The sequence below is a fragment of the Zootoca vivipara genome, chromosome 8, assembly GCF_965207765.1.
Source record: "Zootoca vivipara chromosome 8, rZooViv2.hap1.1, whole genome shotgun sequence".
Classification (NCBI taxonomy): domain Eukaryota; kingdom Metazoa; phylum Chordata; class Lepidosauria; order Squamata; family Lacertidae; genus Zootoca; species Zootoca vivipara.
Window position 1 is genome coordinate 87,801,529 of NC_142591.1, and position 18,260 is coordinate 87,819,788.

Genomic DNA, 18,260 nt, shown 5'->3' on the forward strand with positions numbered 1-18,260 from the left:
TCGTCCTGGACCTTCTTAGTCTCTTCTTTAGCTGCCTTCAATTCCCCCTGCGCCTGCAGCGACAGCTGCTGCAGTTCTTGCTGGGCTTGCTCCGCGATCTGCCGCCATCTCTCCGCCTCTGACACGCTCATCCCGGCAACTCCAAAGTAGCCCAAAAAGGATTAGGAGGTTGCTGTCACAGTGGCCGGAGTGGACTACTTCAGAGTAACGACGCTACGCAGCTCTGCATTTTATTCTTTTATTGGTGCTGCGTATTTACAGTGCTGAAGTCATTGCTATTTACACGGAGTGATGTGGTCAGTCGGTTTCAGAACCTCCTAATGGCTTTTGGCGCGTCTTTCTCCAACACAAAAGCTTTGGCAGACCCATCCTCTTTCCCCTCCTCTTTCTGCGTAATTCCGGAGTTGGGGGGATGGGTCTCCCCCCCTTATTCGCCCCTTCCTGTCCCACCTGGGACCCTGGCTCCTCTACCTTGCCTGAGCCTCGGACACGACTTCCTGCTTCCCCACTGGAATCGGAACTCTCTCTGCTTTCCCCTGTGCTCGGGGATTGGCTTGAACTCAGGAGGGGAGGGACTTCGCGATATCCCCTGTCCCTCACAATATCCAAGGATGCTTTAGGAAAACTTGGATCGTCTCCCTGTTTTACGTTTCCCTCTTAACAAAGAAACCAGTCTTAGACTGTTAAGTAAACAAGAAAATACAGTGTTTACTCATATCAATGCCTTGCCCGGGATCATCAGATACAGGGATGGAAATCAGGCATGCAATAACCCTTAAGTGTTACAAATATTCATAGTCCAGTTCAAAATGGAGATTGATTTCTGGAGGAGAGCAAAGGGGGAAAATGGCTCTGTCCCCTCCCCCTCCCCAGGATTTCAAGCGAGAGCTATACCAGGTCAAGGTGGATGTAGAAAGCCTGCGGCACCCAGTGAGCCCCAGGGGGGCCAACACCAAGGGGGCCCCCAGCTCTCTCTGCAACTTCCGCGACCGCTGGAACTGGCTGGAGGAGGAAATTGTGAAGCGGCAGGTGAGGACGACAGGTGGCCAGTGTGATGGCTGGACTAGGGCGCCCTTGACCTTTGGGTGTTGCGCCAGGGGCTGAGAGAGTATTTCAGGAGAGAACCCTCCTGTGGCTTGTGGGTGGAGTTGCCCCTGGTTCTGGGTCTGAGAAATTGAATAGTGGCCCAGTGGGCAGTGGGGGGGGGGCGGCTTACCTTTCTCTCTGTTGGCTGTCTTCCTCAAGCCACTTTCTCTTGAGCTCTTTCTCCTCTGCTCTTGACCAAGGGCAACCTATGCCCCTGATGGAGGTTGTCCTGCCCCTCTCTCGTCTCCTTCTCAGCATCGCCTGGAAGCTGCCCTCCTGGGTCTGGGTCAGTTCCAGAACCAGCTGGAGGAGCTCCTGCAGTGGCTCCTTCGCACCACAGAGCAGCTGGAGGCCCCCACCGCCCTCAGCCTGGATCTGCAGAGCTGTGAGATTGAGCTAGCAAAGCACAAGGTCAGGAGGGGGGGGCAGGTGAAGTGAGGGAGGAAACTGGGGTCCCCAGCACCTTCCCAGGCAAAGCCCACTGAGCTGGCCTTCTTCACCCGGGGCAGGTGCTGCGGAACGATGTCGTCTCTCGCACCCGGACCGTCCAGTCGGTGAGGGAGGCCGGGGAGGCCCTGGTGCTCTCTGGGGCAGGGGACTCGGTGGAGGGGCTCCAGAGCAGCCTCCAGCAGCTGGGCCAGCGCTGGGACTTCCTCTTGGGCAAGACGGAGAGCCGGCAGCTGGAGCTGGAGAACAACCTCAGCCAGGTAGGTCTGCAGGGCGGGGGGTAGGATGCAGCCCCAGAGCTCTCTTTGCAGCTGCCCTCCAGGAATGGGGGCTTTGGGGGAGAAATGTGTGGTGGTGGTCTATCTCTGTGTTAGTGTTTCCCTACCCTCTGCAGATTGGGGGGGGGGGGTTGTCATCCCAAATCCACTAAGAGAGACTCCCCACCCCCACCCCCACCCTCCCCATCACTGGCCTGTGGGGACTCTGCCTTTCCAGAGGACCCCATAGTAGGGTTTGGAGTCTTCTGCCAATAAAGAAGACTCAGACTCTGTGGAGGGGAAAACACCATCCGAGGGGCTCAGCTCAGCTTGCTCAAAGCTTCTGCCACCTGCAGGTGCAGGATCTGACCTTGGAGATCACAGAGCTGCTCCAGTGGCTGGAACACGTGGAACTCCAACTCTTTTTCTCCAAGCCCGGCTGGGATCACCCAGAGACCACCAAGGACAAGCTGGCAGCGCATCTGGTGAGTCCCTTCGGTAATATTACTACCACTACTACTACTACTACTATACTACTGCTATTTATTTATATTCCGCCCATCTGACTGGGTTTCCCCAGCCACTCCGGACGGTTTACAGCATATATAAAAACACAACTAAACATCAAACATCATGTAGGAGATGGATTGAGAGTTAAATCTGTATATTACAATTTAAACCTCCTATTACAGGTGTGTGGGAGAAATACAAAGAGTAAGTAGCCTGCAAAGCCTATTTAGCAGAGCAAAACGCATATATTTTGCAGGAATAAGGCAATTGCACCTTTTTATCTCTTTTACTTGTGGTCTCCTGCCCTGCCCTTCTTCCTGCCCTCCTGCCCTGCCCTTCTTCCGTTGCAGAGAATGAATTACATGTTTTAGTAAGATAGGCAAAAAAAGTTTACTTACATTTCAATGCAGGCAGCATAAGAAAATTTATTAGGTGCAAAATGCAAAATTTGCCTTCTACATAGGCTGTGTGTGTTAGGGGACCCTCATATCCCTTGCAAAGTCAAGTTGCTGATCCATCCATCTCACAGATGCCAGCATCTTTGCAAGGCCTTTTATCCCCTGCCCAGACTTGACCCCTCCTTTTTTCCTGCTTCACCTGAATCACCAAGACAGAAGGAAGGCAAAGGAGCTACCACAGACACTCACCCCCCCCATGCCCCACATGCCCAGACACTCACACCTGCCCTTCCCTTCTGGCAGGATTTGTGCCGAGAGATGGAGTCCAAGCAGCAGACATATCACAGCGTCCGGGAGCAGCTCCAGCGCCTGCTGGCCACTAGCCACCCCCCACGGGCTTCCAGCATGGAGCACAGCCTGAGCATCCTAGATCAGAAGTGGGGCAGCGTTGCCAGCCTGGTGCAGGAACGGAAGGTGAGTGGCTCTGGGATGAGGCCCAGGGCTGGTCGGCTCCTGGATTTCATTGCAATCCTTTTTTAATTTGTATGCTGCCTTTCAAATTTCAATTTTCTGGTTTTGACCTCTAAAGCTTGAAGTGGCTCAAGACCGCAATTCCTCAAGGACCAATCCTGATCCTGCGGTCCTCATTTGAGGCCCTTCTTTGTGTGTTCCTCTGCTTGAGGTCTGGAGGGTGGCGACATGAGAAGGGACCTTTTCGGCAGTGGCTCCCTGCTTGGGGGGTGCTCTCCCAGGGAGCCTCGCCTGGCACCTTCATTGGCTATCTTTAGGTGCCAGGCAAAAACATTCATTTCTCTCATTGAACGGTCTATGGCCTTTTGAATTGGGGGTGGGGTATTGTTTTCGTTTGTTGCTGTAGTCTGCATTTTTCTGTTTTTGTATTGCAAACTGCCCTGTGATCCTCGCTTGAAGGGTTGTTGTTGTTTAGTCGCTTAGTCGTGTCCGACTCTTCGTGACCCCATGGACCATAGCACGCCAGGCACTCCTGTCTTGCACTGCCTCCCGCAGTTTGGTCAAACTCATGTTCGTAGCTTCGAGAACACTGTCCAACCATCTTGTCCTCTGTCGTCCCCTTCTCCTAGTGCCCTCCATCTTTCCCAACATCAGGGTCTTTCCCAAGGATTCTTCTCTTCTCATGAGGTGGCCAAAGTATTGGAGCCTCAGCTTCACGATCTGTCCTTCCAGGGAGCACTCAGGGCTGATTTCCTTAAGAATGGATAGGTTTGATCTTCTTGCAGTCCATGGGACTATTTAATAAATAATACATTGCTACACAGGAGGCAGTTTACCAGCTGAAAGAAGCAACAAAATAGGCAAAAAAGATCACGTCCTGTAACAATCTGATCCAATGAAAGAAAGTCATAATAAAAAATGTGGCTTTAAACTAAACAGCGTGCATCAAATAAAGTAACATTCAGCAATCCATTAAAACACAATTACATTCACTCTCAAAATAGCAGCAAATAATAATTAAACAGAAATTATCTACCATTCCTAAGGTAGATAAATAACGGCAAGTCACAATGCATAAAAAAACCATGTAAATGTATAGAGTTGAGCAGAACTTACGGGATATTTTTTTGAGCAACTAATCCTCACCCCCAGGAGCAGCTCAGCGAAGGGCTGACGGTCAGCACCGAGTTCCACTCCACGGCCCAGGAGCTGCTGCAGTGGGTGGGGAGGACAGAAGAGGCCCTGGCGGGGCTCCCCCCACCCAGCTATGTCCTGGAAACCGTCACCAGCCAAATCCAGGAGCAGAAGGTGAGCTGGAGCTGCCCACCTGCCGTGGCCTAAGACCCTGTGGCGGGCAGTCCGGTGGGAGCCGCCTGCACCATCACCTCTGGGCAAAGGGCCAGGGGTGCTCAGCTGCCCCACTTTCACCCTCCCCCTCCCCCCCTCCCGCAGGCCCTGGCCAAGGAGACCCAGGCGCAGAGCGAGAAGCTGGCTGGCCTGGAGGCGGTCGCCATGCGCATGAAGGGCTTCAGCCGGAAGCAGGACTGCAGCCTCATCCACAGCCTGGTGCTGACCGCCAAGGAGAGGCTGGCAAAGGTGGCACAGCATGTGGCCGAGAGGGGGGGCCAGCTAGAGGAGGCACGCAAGCGCACTAAGCAGGTATGGCGCGCGGGGGGGGGGAACGGGCCTTTGGGGAGCCTCCTCTCTCGTGTGTGGGGCTGTTGTGCGCATATGGGGAAAAGCCACAGCCCTGGCGCTGCTGAGATGCAGTGGGGGGGGGAGGGGGGCTCCTGAGGGTGTGTGCATGAGGGGGAGCTGACCGCAGCCCCCTCCCCCTGCTCTGGCCTTCAGTTCTGCGAGTCTTGGCAGCTGCTCCTCGACTGGCTGGATGAGGTGGAGCCTGACCTGGAGGGAACCAGCAATGCTGCCGTGAGCCAGGAAGAGCTCAAGGGCCTCTTGGAGGAACACAAGGTAAGGGGGGTATCCCTTGGAGGCACATCTGGATCCTCCTGATCACAGAGTTTGGAGAGACCCCTAATGGTCATCTAGTCCAACCCCCTGCAATGCAGGAATCACAACTACAGGCAGCTCCCTGTAGTTTCAATATTATTGGGAAAGCCTGCAAACACCCTGTTCTGCCCCCACCCTGCTCCCTTCTGCCCCTTTTTATGACTTTTTGGCTCACTTTAGAGTCGCACACATACTGCTGTTTGTAAAGCTTCCCTGACAGGTGCCCCCCCCCAACCTCTGCTTGATTCCCCGGGTGCTGGGCTTGCCCTCCTCTTCACAGCCCAGCCGGACGCTCATTGCCTCTCCCCTTCCTCCCCACCTGGGTGGCTACAAAATTCAGGTCGGGGTGGCCATTGTGCACCATGGCTGCCCCACACCAAGGGCGCAATAATTGCCTGCTGGGAGGAGGGCTGGGCTATGTCCCATTTCCAAACATTGTGACCTGGCAATACATTGCATTGTTAAAACTCTGCTCCTACCACAGCACTGTGAGGCATTGGGGTCCTCACCACGCCAGGGAGGAAGCAGCTTCGCACTCCCCAACTAAGGGGGCCCCAATGCTTCTTTGGCTTGCACATGAGCAGCAGAGGGATTGGGGCTGCTCAGCTGGGGAGCATCAAGATTCCTGAAGCCCCCCAGCTAAGGGAGCTCCGATGCTTCTCTGGTTTGTAAGTGAGCTGGAGAAGCATTGGGGCTCCCTCAGTTGAGGGGCAGGAGGACTTTGACGGAGCCCCCACCCCACTGCTGGCTCACACAAGACAGCCATGGGCTGTGGGCTCCCTTAACTGCTCTGCTGACCCCGGCCACCAGCTCATGCAAGCCATTGGCAGTTCGGAGGCTCCTTAAACCTGCTTGGCTGAGAGAAGGGGCAGCCATGCGCTCCTCAGCCAAGCTGTTTAAAGAAGCAGAGGGAGGAACAAGCTCCTGTATATATATTTTTTAATTAAAAATTTATCTTTATTGATTAAAAATATAAACAATAACAAGAAAAAAAGAATACAAAAAAAGATAACAGAAATAACGTAACTGGCATAAATTCAAATTAATAACATAAATTCAAAATTTAAGCCACCCAACACAAGATAACGCATAACCTAAGTTAATTCTAACTATTGGGCAAATTAAACAAATTAAACTATATACATACCAATATATCAAAATAAATCCCCAAACATAAATGAAAAATATGCCATAACAATTCACTCATCGTAACTTAAAAGCAACTTCCAATTGCTAATGTATTGTTTCCCTTATTATATCATTGTAACTTGCTTTTCTTATGATTAATTTACCATACTAAATAATTGAATTACTACTTATTCTCCTAATATCTACCTACATATTCCCATATATTCCCTTAATCCAAACAAATCATTAACTTTGTTTCTATACCTTCTCTTCTAAAATACTCTTCCACATATTTCCATTCGACTTTTATCTTTTGTTTTGGTGTATTCCTAATCGCTGCCGTCATTCTAGACAAGCTCCTGTATATTGGCGCCTCCTGGATGCAGCCTGTTTCTCCCTCTGCCAGGATGAGGGCAGCGTGAGCAGGATATCACTAGTGAAACTGCTGCCACTCCTGAGTCCCTCTGCCACCAGTGGCCACGGGAGGAACCAAGTGGTGGCGCTTTCAGCCAAGATATACCGCTGAGTGAAGCCACCATCACGATCCTGGGCCATCTAGTGATCCATTGCCCATGCCTAGTCAGGAGCGGGAAGGGAGCCTGGCCAGACTCACGTCAAAACCCACCTTGCCCCCAACTGTCCTTGGGAGCAGTTGTGGTCTACCTGGCAGGAGTACACTCATGAACCCCTATCTACTCTCCTTCCCCTTGGCATTTCAAGGAGCAGCCAGGGGTCTTTTTCGAGGAGGGGCGTGCTCCGTGTCCCTCCCTGCTCTCCTGACTGGGCCCTTTGCCTTCTCTTGCCCCACCCTGCAGGCGTTCCAGAAGGGACTGCGTGCCAAGCGCCCTGTCTATGAGGCCACCTTGCGGAGCGGGCGCCTCCTCCGGGAGAAGGCGCTGCTGCCTGACGACACCCAGACCTTGGAGGAGATGCTGGCGGAGCTGAGGGGCCGGTGGGAGGCGCTCTGGGGCCAGGCGGCTGAGAGGTGGGTGTGCAGTTGGGTGTGGAGGTGGGGCTTTGGGGCCGGATGTCCAAGGATGTCCCCTTCCTTCCCACTGGCCAGAATCTGCTGGCCCCTTGACCTTGGGCCGCCTTTCTCCTTTTCAGGCAGCGCAAGCTGGAGGAAGGTCTGCTCTTCTCAGGCCGCTTCACAGACGCTCTGCAGACCCTCATGGATTGGCTGTACCGGGCTGAGCCCCAGCTGGCTGAGGAGACCCCCGTGGGTGGGGACAGGGACCTGGTCAGTGCCCTCATGGACAAGCACAAGGTCTGTGGGGGGGTCTGTAGCGGAGTCGCTCCACTTTGGGCTGGGGGCACAGGGGTGCCTGGATCCCCTTGGTGGGGTGGTGGGCTTGCAGTGTCCAGGAGCAGCCGCTGGATGTGCCTGCCCCATTCTCCCCCCCCCCCCTTCCACAGGTCTTCCAGAAGGAGCTGGGCCAGAGAGCCAGTTGCATCAAGGCGCTGAGGCGCTCCTTGCGGGATCTGACGCGCGGCAGCAGCAGTGGTGGCACAGGAGACTCCCAGTGGCTCCAGAGCCAGGTGGAAGAGCTCAGCCACCGCTGGGAGCTGGTCTGCCAGCTCTCCGTCTCCAAGCAGGACCGGCTGGAGGCTGCCCTACGGCAGGCAAGTGGGGCAAGAGGAGGAGGAGGAGGAGGGCTCTGGTGAGCCATGGCAGGCGGGCAGGAGATGAGCAAAGTGGGTCCTGGGTTGCCGTCTCTCCTCTCAGGCCCAGGCTGCTTGGCATGGGCTGGCTTGCTCCCCAAGGTCAGGAGCAGGCAACCTGGGCCCACACCAAGCCCCCTTCCTCTGGAGGGTGTGGGCTGCTTGCTCTGAGCTGCTCTCACTTAGCCACCTTTCAAGAGCAGGGAGGGAAGGACCTGGCCAAGGATTCTGGGTAAGGCGATGTCTCTGGCTCCCTGTGGCTCCGTCTTGCTCAAGCAGCCCAATCGCTCTCTGGCCGGCCTCTGATTCAGACCAGCCATGATTGAAGGCTCAGGAAGGGCCAGGATCCTCAGAGTCCCAGAGGCTGGTAGGCACTTGCATGGCAGAGAGGTTTTTTTCATGGACAAAACAAAGCAGAAACGCTGTCACGGAAATTTGAGAGAAACAAAGCTACAGTTGAGAACGAACCGGACGTTGGTTTGTGGGAGAATTGGTGCTCAGGACCCTCAGGATGTAAAGTGCTTGGAAGGAGCCACTGAGGGAGGGGTGCTGGGGGAAGCCGCTGCACCAGGGTCCTCCCCCTGGTCAGGCCTGGAAAGCCAGCCGAGGATCTTTTAGCAAAGTGGGGGGGGGGGAGGAAAATGACCTGAACCCTTCCTTGCCAGTCACCATTCTGGCTACTTTCAGTGGCTGCCCCATTGCTTCTCTACCTACCCCCCTGTACCCTGGCCTTTGCTGGGACACCCCCTCCTCTGGTGACTGGGTGGGGCTGGAGGAGGAGCCTTTCCTTGGGGAGTGGGGGGCACCAGCCCTGCCCAGGTGGGTCTCCCCGCTGTGATGCCAACCTCTTGTTTCTTCCAGGCCGAGGAGTTCCATGCCCTGGTGAACTCCTTCCTGGGGCGCCTGACTGAGCTGGAGAAGTCCATCAAATTTGGTGCCCTCCCGTCCGAAGAGGCAGCTGTGCAGGAGTGCCAGAGCCAGCTCCAGGTGGGCAGCCCTTGGGGGAGGGAAGACAGCTCCTTCCCCATCCCTTTTCCTTGGGCCTTGAAACTGTGGGATGGAATGAGATGAAGAGGTAAAGGTAAAGGTAAAGGGACCCCTGACTATTAGGTCCAGTCGTGACCGACTCTGGGGTTGCGGCGCTCATCTCGCATTATTGGCCGAGTGAGCCGGCGTATAGCTTCCAGGTCATGTGGCCAGCATGACAAAGCCGCTTCTGGCAAACCAGAGCAGGACATGGAAACGCCGTTTACCTTCCCGCTGCAGCGGTACCTATTTATCTACTTGCATTTTGACGTGCTTTCGAACAGCTAGGTTGGCAGGAGCTGGGACCAAGCAACGGGAGCTCACCCCGTCACAGGGATTCGAACCGCTGACCTTCTGATCAGCAAGCCCTAGGCTCTGTGTTTTAACTACAGTGCCACCTGGGTCCCTAGAGATGAATAGGAGGGAATCTTTATTAGTGATAATCCTTCCTCTTGAGAAAGCAAACCTCTATTTCAGCTCTATCCACGCACAGTTTATCTCTAGAAGTTATTGGGACAAGGCTGCATAACCTTCTAGAACAATTATGTGACCCAAGGATGCTTTAGGCAGATTTGGATTATTTTCTCTCTGTTTTATGTTTCCCTCTTAACGAAGAAATCACTCTCAGACTGTTTAATAAATAAGAAAATACATTTACTCACATCAAAGTCTTGCCAGGATTCTACGGATACAGTGATGAAAACCAGGCAGGCAATAATTCTTAAATGCTACAAAAAAACCATAGTATGGTTCAAAAGGGAGAGAGCAAAGCAACGTCTTCCCCCATTGCGCGTAGAGAAAAGGGCGTGTAGGGACAGGAAGAAGCAAAGATTAAGTTTCCATTGTTCTCCTTTCCAGAGGATTTGACATCATAGAGTCCCCTGAATGATGACTATCCAGCCCTCATTCAATCTGTGATTTGGCTGCAGAGCCTCCCACAGAAAGAGCCCCCCCCCATGCCCAGAGGAGGAGCCTGTGCCAGGTTGCGCCCACCCCCTGGCTAGGTGGCCCTGAGTGCCCCTCCCCTCTGCTTGCAGGATCTGCAGCAGAGCCTCCAATGCCAGCAACTGCAGCTGGAGTGCATCAGCTCCCTGGGGGACGAGATCCTCAGCACCTCCCACCCGGACTCCGTCATCACCATCCGGTCGTGGGTCACCGTCGCCAGGAGTCGCTTTGAGGAGGTGAGGGTGGCGCACGCAGGGCGGGGGCAGGAAGGGGGTGGGAGAGTCAGACTAGGACTTGGGAGACACCAGGGTTCAAATTCTCCCACTCGGTCATGAAGCTGTCGCTTGGTGTGAACTTAGGGCCAGTCCATACCTCTCTCACCCTTACCTACCTCACAGGGTCGTTGTGGAGGAGAACCCTGTATTTCATCTTCCGCTCCTGGTAGAAAAAGGTGGGAGACCAAAGCAATGAATGAATGAATGAGGAGGGATGGCAGCCTCCAGCCGCAGCGTTGAATCAGGGCAGAAACACACAGCCTTAGTGCTACAGACATGCAAGCTGTCCTAGCTGCTGGAGGGGCTGGGGGTGTCTCTTCACCACCTCCCTAAAGGGGGCCTGGCTTGAGCTGTGCCACCTCCCACTCTTGTGGGTCCAGCAGGGGAGAAGAGGTGGGGCTAAGGGAGTCAGGAAGGCTGAGTGCCAGTTCCCCTCCTGCCAAGAGGAGCAGGGAGACCTCTGCCTGCCCTGGGACCCCCTGGCGCCAGCCCCTCTGTGTCCCGCAGGTGCTGAGCTGGGCCCAGCAGCAGGAGGAGCGGCTGCAGGTGCAGGCGGCCTCTCTGGCCACGGAGCGGAAGGAAGTGGCGCGGCTTATGGACTGGATCACGGCCGCTGAGGAGGCCTTGAGCCTCCGGGATGAGGAGCCCCTCCCAGAGGATGCGGAACAGCTGGAGGAGCTCAGCGCCCAGCACGGGGTAACTGGCCCACCTTGACTTTGTGGCATCCCTGGCTGGGAATCCCTGAGGGAGATGGAACGAGGATTAACCCGGCAAATTAAAATTTAAACCTCCTGTCCCATGTGTGGGCGAGAAGTATGAGAGTAAGCAGGCTGTGAAGCCCTTTTTTTGGCAGAGTAAAAACTCTTTCGCCACTTACTGGAAGCTAGGAATTAGTCGATTATACCTTTTATCCCAATAGATTTGTGGCCTGCCTACCTTTCCCCTCTGTCTCCGTTGTGAAGAGTGACCCACACATTTTAGTACAAACAAAAAGGTTTACTTACATTTCAATGCAGGCAGCAAATACTTTAAAGTAGGACACAGGGAAAATACGTCTTAGTTACAAAATGCAAAATCAGCTTCCGAAAGGGAGCGTGGGCTCTGAGCAGAGCCCAGGCTTGTGCGGCTGCTCACATCGCTGGCTTGAAGGAAGAGGGAGACTGAGGCAAAGAGGAAGCAGAAAAGATGGAAATCCTTTGTCCCATTTCCTGCCACAGGTGTAGGGTGTGTGACATCACACAGACCTATCTTCTCTGGGAATACAGGAACTCTGTGAGTCTGAAGCCCCTTACAGGTGCATTTAGCAAACGTAATTGTCATTTGGACTCTAGATTTTCCCACCATCCCAGGGAGAGGGGGCTAACTCCACCCCGACTCCAGCAGGAGTGAGACACAAAAAACTGAGGCAGCTGGATGTTGGACCAGCCTCCCTGTGGCCCCACCTTGCAGGGAGGAGCAGCTGCCCTTTCCCTCCCCTCTCTCATTCTCCCCCCCCCAGGTGTTCATGGAGGAGCTGACCCACAAGCAGCCAGATGTGGAGAGGGTCACCAAGAGCTGCAAGCGCAAGACAGCCCCTGAGGCGGGGGGAATTGCCCCTGGCTCCCGCAAGCTGCCTTCCCGTAAGTTCCCCTCCCTCAAAGCCAATGTTTGTCACTGGAAAGAGGCTTGCTTGCATGCTGCCTCCTCCACAAATTTGCCCAATGCATCCAAGTTAGTGGCCATTGCTGCTTCCTGCAGGAGGGAGTTCCACAGTTTGATGCTGGCCAGTGTGAATCAGTCCTTCCTTTTATCTGCCCTGAGTCTTCCAATGCTCAGATCCACTGGACGTCCCCACTGAGTCCTAGTGATGGAAGAGAGGGAGGAAGAGAATTTAGGGGCTGGGCTGAGGGCTGAGTGGGGGCTCCTCTGAGCACCTCAATGGCCCATTGCTTCACAGCCAGGCACACTCCTCTCTTGCAGGGCGGCGCAGTACCAGGAAGCTCTCCCCCAGGGCCCGACCCATGCCCCTCGAGGACCTGGCCCCCCAGAGCCCCCTCCTGGCCCAGCTGGTGCAGCGCTGGCAGCAGCTGTGGCTCTTGGCCCTCGACCGCCAGTACCGGCTCCAGAACGCCCAGCAGCACCAGCGAGAGGTAAGGGGTGGGGGCACTGGAACGAGGGGGGCAGTGGGGAGCCCACGGGGGTCCAGGCTCTGCGTGGCTGGGAGAGAAAGAGGCAGCTGAGAGTGGGGCTTGAGTAGGGCGGATGTCTGGGGGGTGCCCTCCAATGAACCCCTTGATGTGGGCCCCTGGCGGAATGAGGGGGTCCCTTTGGCACCTTGAACCTTAAGCCCCAGCCTGAACCCCCTTGCAGGGTGAGAGGCCTCCCCCTCCCACCCTCCTGACCCCACCTGGGTTGGGCAGGTGCTTATGGGCCCCTCATGGTGTATGGGGGAAGCTGGTGGGTCATTGTGGGAAGCAGCAGGAGCTTAGTGAGATGGGCCCCTTTGGATCATGCCCATCCTCTGCTGCTCCCCCCCTCCTTCCCATGGGGGTGTGACATGGATGGGGAATAGGGGGAGCCTGGCCCTGTCCCAGCAACCCCATCTTTCTCTCACTCAGCTGGAGGAGTTTGCCCACTTTGACTTCTCGGTCTGGCGAAAGCGGTACATGCAGTGGATCGGCCAGATGAAATCTCGCATCCTGGACGTCTTCCGGGGCATTGACCGGGACCAGGACGGGCGCATCACCCAGCAGGAGTTCATCGAGAGCGTCCTCTCCTCCAGTGAGTGCAGCAGTGCCAGGTGCCCAGGAAGGGGCAGGAATGGGGGGCAATGCCTCCCCGGTATCATGGACTGGCTGGATACAGAGGAGTGGTGCGAGGCACCAGCCAAGGGACCCCCAGGGGAAGAAGGCTCAGAGCCCAGGAACTGGTGGATGGACGACGGTGCCTGGTCAGAGGGAGCAGGCTGGGAGGAGGAGGCATTGGAAGCTGAAGAGGCAACCGGGTTTAGTGAGCAGGACGAGGCTGTGGCAGAGGGCAGTCCAGACTCAGAGGCATGCAGAGAAATGAAAAGGGCAGAGGAGGAGAGCTGCCACAGTCCATGGGCGTACCCAGCACGGGGCAGGGGGGGCAGCTGCCCCCCTAGAAGCAGGGCTGGCGGCGCTGCTGGCGGGGCTGGTAGGCGGAGGCGGAGCACAGCCCGGCGGAGCGCGAGTTCGGCGTTCCCGCCCACTGCACTGTGCCCTCCCTCCAGCTCCCCGTTGCGCCCTCCGGCAAGACCAAGCACGGCGGGGAACCAGAGAGCGCAACGGGAAGCTGGAGGGCGCGACGCGGCGGGCGGGAACGCCGAACTCGCGCTCCGCTGGGCTGTGCTCCGCCTCCGCCTCTGCCCACCAGCCCCACCGGCAGCGCCGCTCTCGCCCATGGCTGCGCGCTCCACCTGGGCTCCGTAGCCTCGCCCATGTTCCCACTTTGTAGCCCCTCCCCTCCTGTTCCCCCCCCCCCTAGTTTTGATCCTGGGTAAGCCCCTGCCACAGTCTCCGCTTGCTTGAAACAAACTCTGGAGAGGAGGGGACTTAGGCAGCTGTGGGAAGGCAGGGGGCCTCCAGTCCTTGCAACTGCCTTATTGGGGCAAGACCTACTGGGAACAGTTGCTGGGATCACTGGGCCTGAACTGTTTTGGTTCCTTTGAATAAATAGTTGACTCCACTGGTACCTTTTATTGCTGACCTTCACCTGACTCTGGTTCCTGACCCCCAGCTGCTTTGGGACCATTCACTTTGCCAACTCAGCACACTTGGGGTCATGGCAGGACTAGTAGAGGTGTGTGGAGAGGAGACCCCCCTCCTCTCTGGCAGCAGCTGCTCTTTCTGATCCACTGGATCACTTAGCCCCCGGTGGAGCACCAACCCAGATGTGCCCTGTGGGCTGCCCTCCACATTCCAGGCTCACCATGCCTTGTTGGTGGCAGTTCCCTGGCTTGTGGGGCCTGCCATGTGGGGCCCAAGTGGCCGGCCGGCCCCCAGCCCCACCCTCTCTTTCCCTCACCAGAATTCCCCACCAACCCGCTGGAGATGAGCGCTGTGGCCAGCATCATTGACCTCAACAGGGATGGCTTCATTGACTACTATGAGTTTGTGAGTGCTCTGCACCCCAGTCGGGACATCCTGCGCAAGGCGGCTGATGCGGACCAGATCCAGGATGAGGTACGGCCCAGAGAGATACAGTACTGGCCTCGGAAGCAGCACCCGCCACTCGGTTACAAAAAAGCATTAAGCTGCAACTGTCAGAGGAGTCTTACCAGAGGGCGGGTGGTTGGGTGTCCCCCGGCCAGGGAGGCAGAAGCAACCCCCACCCACTCGGCCTGCCCTTAGGCCTGTCCCCCAGCCAGTCTTTGACTCTCCCCCCACCACCACTTCCATTTGTTTTCCAGGTGAACAGGCAGGTGGCTCAGTGCAACTGTGAGAGGCGTTTCCAGGTGGAACAGATTAGTGCCAACCGGTACAGAGTAAGTGCTTGGCCAGGAGCCCCCTTGACCCCCACCCAGCCTGGACAGGGGCCTGCTGGGCTCCTGGAGAGGAGGGGCCACTGTGCACTCCTGCCTGCATTGCAGGGGGCTGGACTAGAAGGCCCCTGGGGTTCTATGGCTCTAGGCTTCTCAATCCAGCGCCCAGAGGAGTTGGCACCCACCGGGTAGCCCCCCAGCAAAGTCACGCCAGGCCTGGGAGCAGCCAGGCAGAGGGACTCGGATGGTTGGGGCTGATATGGTGGGGCAGAAAGCTGGACCACTTGTCAGAAGGAAACCCCCAAGGGGGTCTCTTATGTCCCTGACAGGCACAACCCCTTCTTCAAGGAGAGGGGGCTTTCTCTCCTCTGGCACCTCTAGCTCACTGCTCTCTCTCCCCCCCCCCCATTGCAGTTTGGGGAGTCACAGCAGCTGCGCATGGTCCGCATCCTGCGGAGCACCCTGATGGTGCGTGTGGGTGGAGGCTGGATCGCCCTGGATGAGTTCCTGGTGAAGAACGACCCTTGCAGAGGTGAGGGGCTGGGGGGGGCAGTGGGAGGGGGGCATTTCTTCCATGGACAGAGGCTGCCCCGGGACACCTCCTGGGCCTTCTAGGCAGGTTCACTTGGGGGTGTGTGTGCAATGGGGGCTCTGCTTTCCCCACTGCTCCCTCTGTGGGCCAGCAGGAGGCATGTGGAAAACGGATTCTGTCAATTAAAATGTAAATCCATTTGTGTGGATGACAAAGAAAAAGTAGCCTTTTTAGCAACATAAAACACTTATACATTCTGCAGCTTATAAGGAATGAGGCAATTATACCGTTTTATCCCTTTTATTTGTGGTCTCCTGGCCTCCCGCTCTTCACCTCCGTTGCAGAGAATGAACCACATGTTTTTAGGAAGATAAAGAAAGGTTTACTTACATTTCAATGCAGGCAGCATATACAATACAGGAAAGAAAACTTCTCAGGTATAAAATACAAAAGTTGCCTTCGATATAGGCTGTGGATGTCCAGAGCCCCCAGACACACATCTGGTCAGTTTGGAAGCAGGATGGAGAGAGAGTCTCTTCAAAGGCAGCAGAAAGTATAAAAGATTATCTCCTTTGTTACGGAATTCCCGCCCAGAGGAGGCAAGAAGTGACCACACAGAGGGTCCTCTCTAGGAAGTCTAAGAACCCTCTGTGCATTCACCCTGGGCTTGTCTGCCAAAACATGCATTTGTGATTTGGCTGCGAACCCGACAGCTTTAGGGACAAAGTGGGCACCCCAAGCTGTTGAGGTGCTTCTTCTGGACCCTGAGGGTGGAGGAGCCCCTCTCACTGCGGTGTCATGTGGGAACACCCTGGGTGCAGAGACCAGGCCCTGGACGCTGTGCTCCTTATCCTGCTGGGGCTCGGGACCAGCTGAGCACCCAGTTGGTCCCTCTTTACCCTACTTTGCTTGGAAGCGGCAGCCTCCCTGTGCTCACCTTTTCTCCTCTCCCAGTGAAGGGAAGGACGAACCTCAAGATCAACGAGAAATACCTGACGCCGGACCCTGCGGGGGGCAAAGGGGGCGGCTCTCAGTCTGCAGCCCCCGCCTCCAAGGCGCTGTCTCCCCCCAGCCGCTCCAATTCCAGTCTCAGCCTCTATAGCAGTGCTTCAGCCCCCAGCAGCCCCCTCACCAGGAAGGTAAGGGGGGAGGGATCTGGGGGTGGGATGGAGGAGGAGGGGTATCCTCTAGCCTGCCCCCACAAACACCTGACTGGAGGGAGCACCTTGTCAGCTGGAGGTGCTTTGCTCTGGGGAATCGGAGAGTGGCGCCGCCGTCCCCCCCTCCGCTCCCCTGGAAAGGCTCCCCTGCCTGGGCCTGCCACCCCCAGAGGGCAAAGGGGCTGCCCCAGCACTTGCCCTCACTGTCTCCCCCCTTGCAGTCTGTCCTGCGCAGGACACGCTCCGGGGATCGGTGCCTCCACTCTCGCAGCTCTCTGGTGACGGACGGGGCGGAGCTGACCTTTGCCAGAGGAGGAGGAGCCTCTGAGGATGGAGGAGGAGCCAGGGCGGAGGCGGAGGCGGAGGCTGAGGCTGAGCCCCCTCCAGGTGAGGAAGGATGGCAAGGGGGGCAGAGTCTTCTCTCTAGACTAGAGGAAGCTTTGGAGCAACCCAGTCTCCCCCATCACCTGGGGTAGCTCAGAGGAGGCCCACTCCCCGTGGGGAAGGTTGACTTATTCCAAGGGCTGGTGCATAGGGGCCTTTGCTCTGGGCAGCTGAGTGCCAAGGGCTGCCCTCTGCCTGCCTGCAGCTGCCCTGGGGGATTTCTGGGAAGGGGTCTCCAAGGGCCATCTAGTCTAGCCCCTTGCAATGCAGGAGTCACCACTGACTGAGGTTTCCTCTTTGCCTCTCCTCCTCAGAGCCCCCCGGAGGCCCCCCGCCCTGAGGGATGCAGCCTCTGCGGAAAAGACGGGCCGGCCGTCCTGACCACTGTGGCGCCCAGAGCCAGTTGGGGCAGGGCCCCCCCATGGGAGACAGGCTCAGAGGCCTCCACCAAGCAGCTCTGCCGCCCCCACCCCACAGAGGGCGCAAATTGGTGGCCAGCGTCAACCTGCTTGGCCAGGCTGGAGGCTGAGCAGGTGACAGAGCCGACCTCACCTCACCCCATGCCCAGCCCCTCCTTCAATGCCCAGCTGCTTTACCCCCCTCCACCCTCCAGAGCAGGCACCCAGATCCCCCCCTCCAATTATATGCAAATGCCTTTGCGGGAGGGTGCCTCCCCCAGTCCTTCCCCACCCCTTAGCCCGTCCCCTGCAACCCCCCCCTCCAGACCGCCTCATCCTTGGCACTCCCTGCTCCTCACCCAGTTCCTCAGTCCCTGTGGGGGGGCAGCCCTGCCCCAGGTGGGATGTTTGGGGTCTGCTCTGCCCACCTGCAGTGCTCAGGTGGGCACCCCCTGGATGGTCCCACAGCAGGTTCTTGGGATGAGGAAGGCCACCTCCCTGTGGTGCTAAGCCCTTCTCCTGCCAGCCCTGAGGGGTGGGGTCCTTGCCTGGAGTGTCCCCCCCTTCCCTTCCCTTCCCTTCCCTCCCCCCCTCTTCCCCTGGAGCATGCCTGCTTGCCGGCTGGCCGCTCTCTAGCCAGGTTGAATGCCTGTCATGGTTGTGGATGTGCTCAGCGAGGGACAATAAAGACCAGGGTTTCTCTAGACTCCTCTCACTCTGCCTGCCTGCCAAAACAGGCCTTTGGGGGGGGGGTGGCCTGGGGCTCCTTGGGATTGAAAACAGAGGGTGCCAGCAGGGGGCGCTGGCAGGGAAAGCGCCCCGCTTTTTGAAAACAGAAAAATGGACTGGTCCAGATGGGGCCCAGCTGAGAGTCCGTGGAGAACACAGACCATAGAATTGTAGAGTTGGATGGTACCCCCAAGGGCCATCCAGTCCACCCTTGCAATTCAGGAATCACTGACAGATGACTCTGTTGAAAAACCTCCCACGAAGGAGAGTTTGCCACCTTCCTCCAAGGTCACTCCTTCCACCGTTGAGCAGCACTGACCCTCAGGAAGTTCTTCCTAATGTTTAGTCAGAATCTTGGT

At 56.7% G+C, this 18,260-nt stretch overlaps 1 protein-coding gene across 1 annotated transcript in view; it reads left to right on the top strand.

Moving 5' to 3' along the window:
• Positions 1 to 17,895, top strand: part of LOC118089705 (microtubule-actin cross-linking factor 1, isoforms 6/7) — a 30,630-nt gene extending 12,735 nt beyond the window's left edge. The window contains exons 11-33 of the mRNA XM_035124475.3: positions 874 to 1,029; positions 1,342 to 1,497; positions 1,596 to 1,793; positions 2,147 to 2,275; positions 3,002 to 3,172; positions 4,322 to 4,477; positions 4,622 to 4,828; positions 5,021 to 5,140; positions 7,123 to 7,292; positions 7,415 to 7,574; positions 7,724 to 7,930; positions 8,831 to 8,956; positions 10,033 to 10,176; positions 10,723 to 10,911; positions 11,714 to 11,834; positions 12,175 to 12,344; positions 12,813 to 12,975; positions 14,245 to 14,399; positions 14,627 to 14,701; positions 15,113 to 15,230; positions 16,185 to 16,369; positions 16,612 to 16,777; positions 17,089 to 17,895. Of these exons, the coding sequence (XP_034980366.3) occupies positions 874 to 1,029; positions 1,342 to 1,497; positions 1,596 to 1,793; positions 2,147 to 2,275; positions 3,002 to 3,172; positions 4,322 to 4,477; positions 4,622 to 4,828; positions 5,021 to 5,140; positions 7,123 to 7,292; positions 7,415 to 7,574; positions 7,724 to 7,930; positions 8,831 to 8,956; positions 10,033 to 10,176; positions 10,723 to 10,911; positions 11,714 to 11,834; positions 12,175 to 12,344; positions 12,813 to 12,975; positions 14,245 to 14,399; positions 14,627 to 14,701; positions 15,113 to 15,230; positions 16,185 to 16,369; positions 16,612 to 16,777; positions 17,089 to 17,114 (3,468 nt within the window). The 3' untranslated portion in view covers positions 17,115 to 17,895. The remainder of the gene's footprint in view (positions 1 to 873; positions 1,030 to 1,341; positions 1,498 to 1,595; positions 1,794 to 2,146; positions 2,276 to 3,001; positions 3,173 to 4,321; positions 4,478 to 4,621; positions 4,829 to 5,020; positions 5,141 to 7,122; positions 7,293 to 7,414; positions 7,575 to 7,723; positions 7,931 to 8,830; positions 8,957 to 10,032; positions 10,177 to 10,722; positions 10,912 to 11,713; positions 11,835 to 12,174; positions 12,345 to 12,812; positions 12,976 to 14,244; positions 14,400 to 14,626; positions 14,702 to 15,112; positions 15,231 to 16,184; positions 16,370 to 16,611; positions 16,778 to 17,088) is intronic.
• Positions 17,896 to 18,260: the final 365 nt, after the last annotated feature.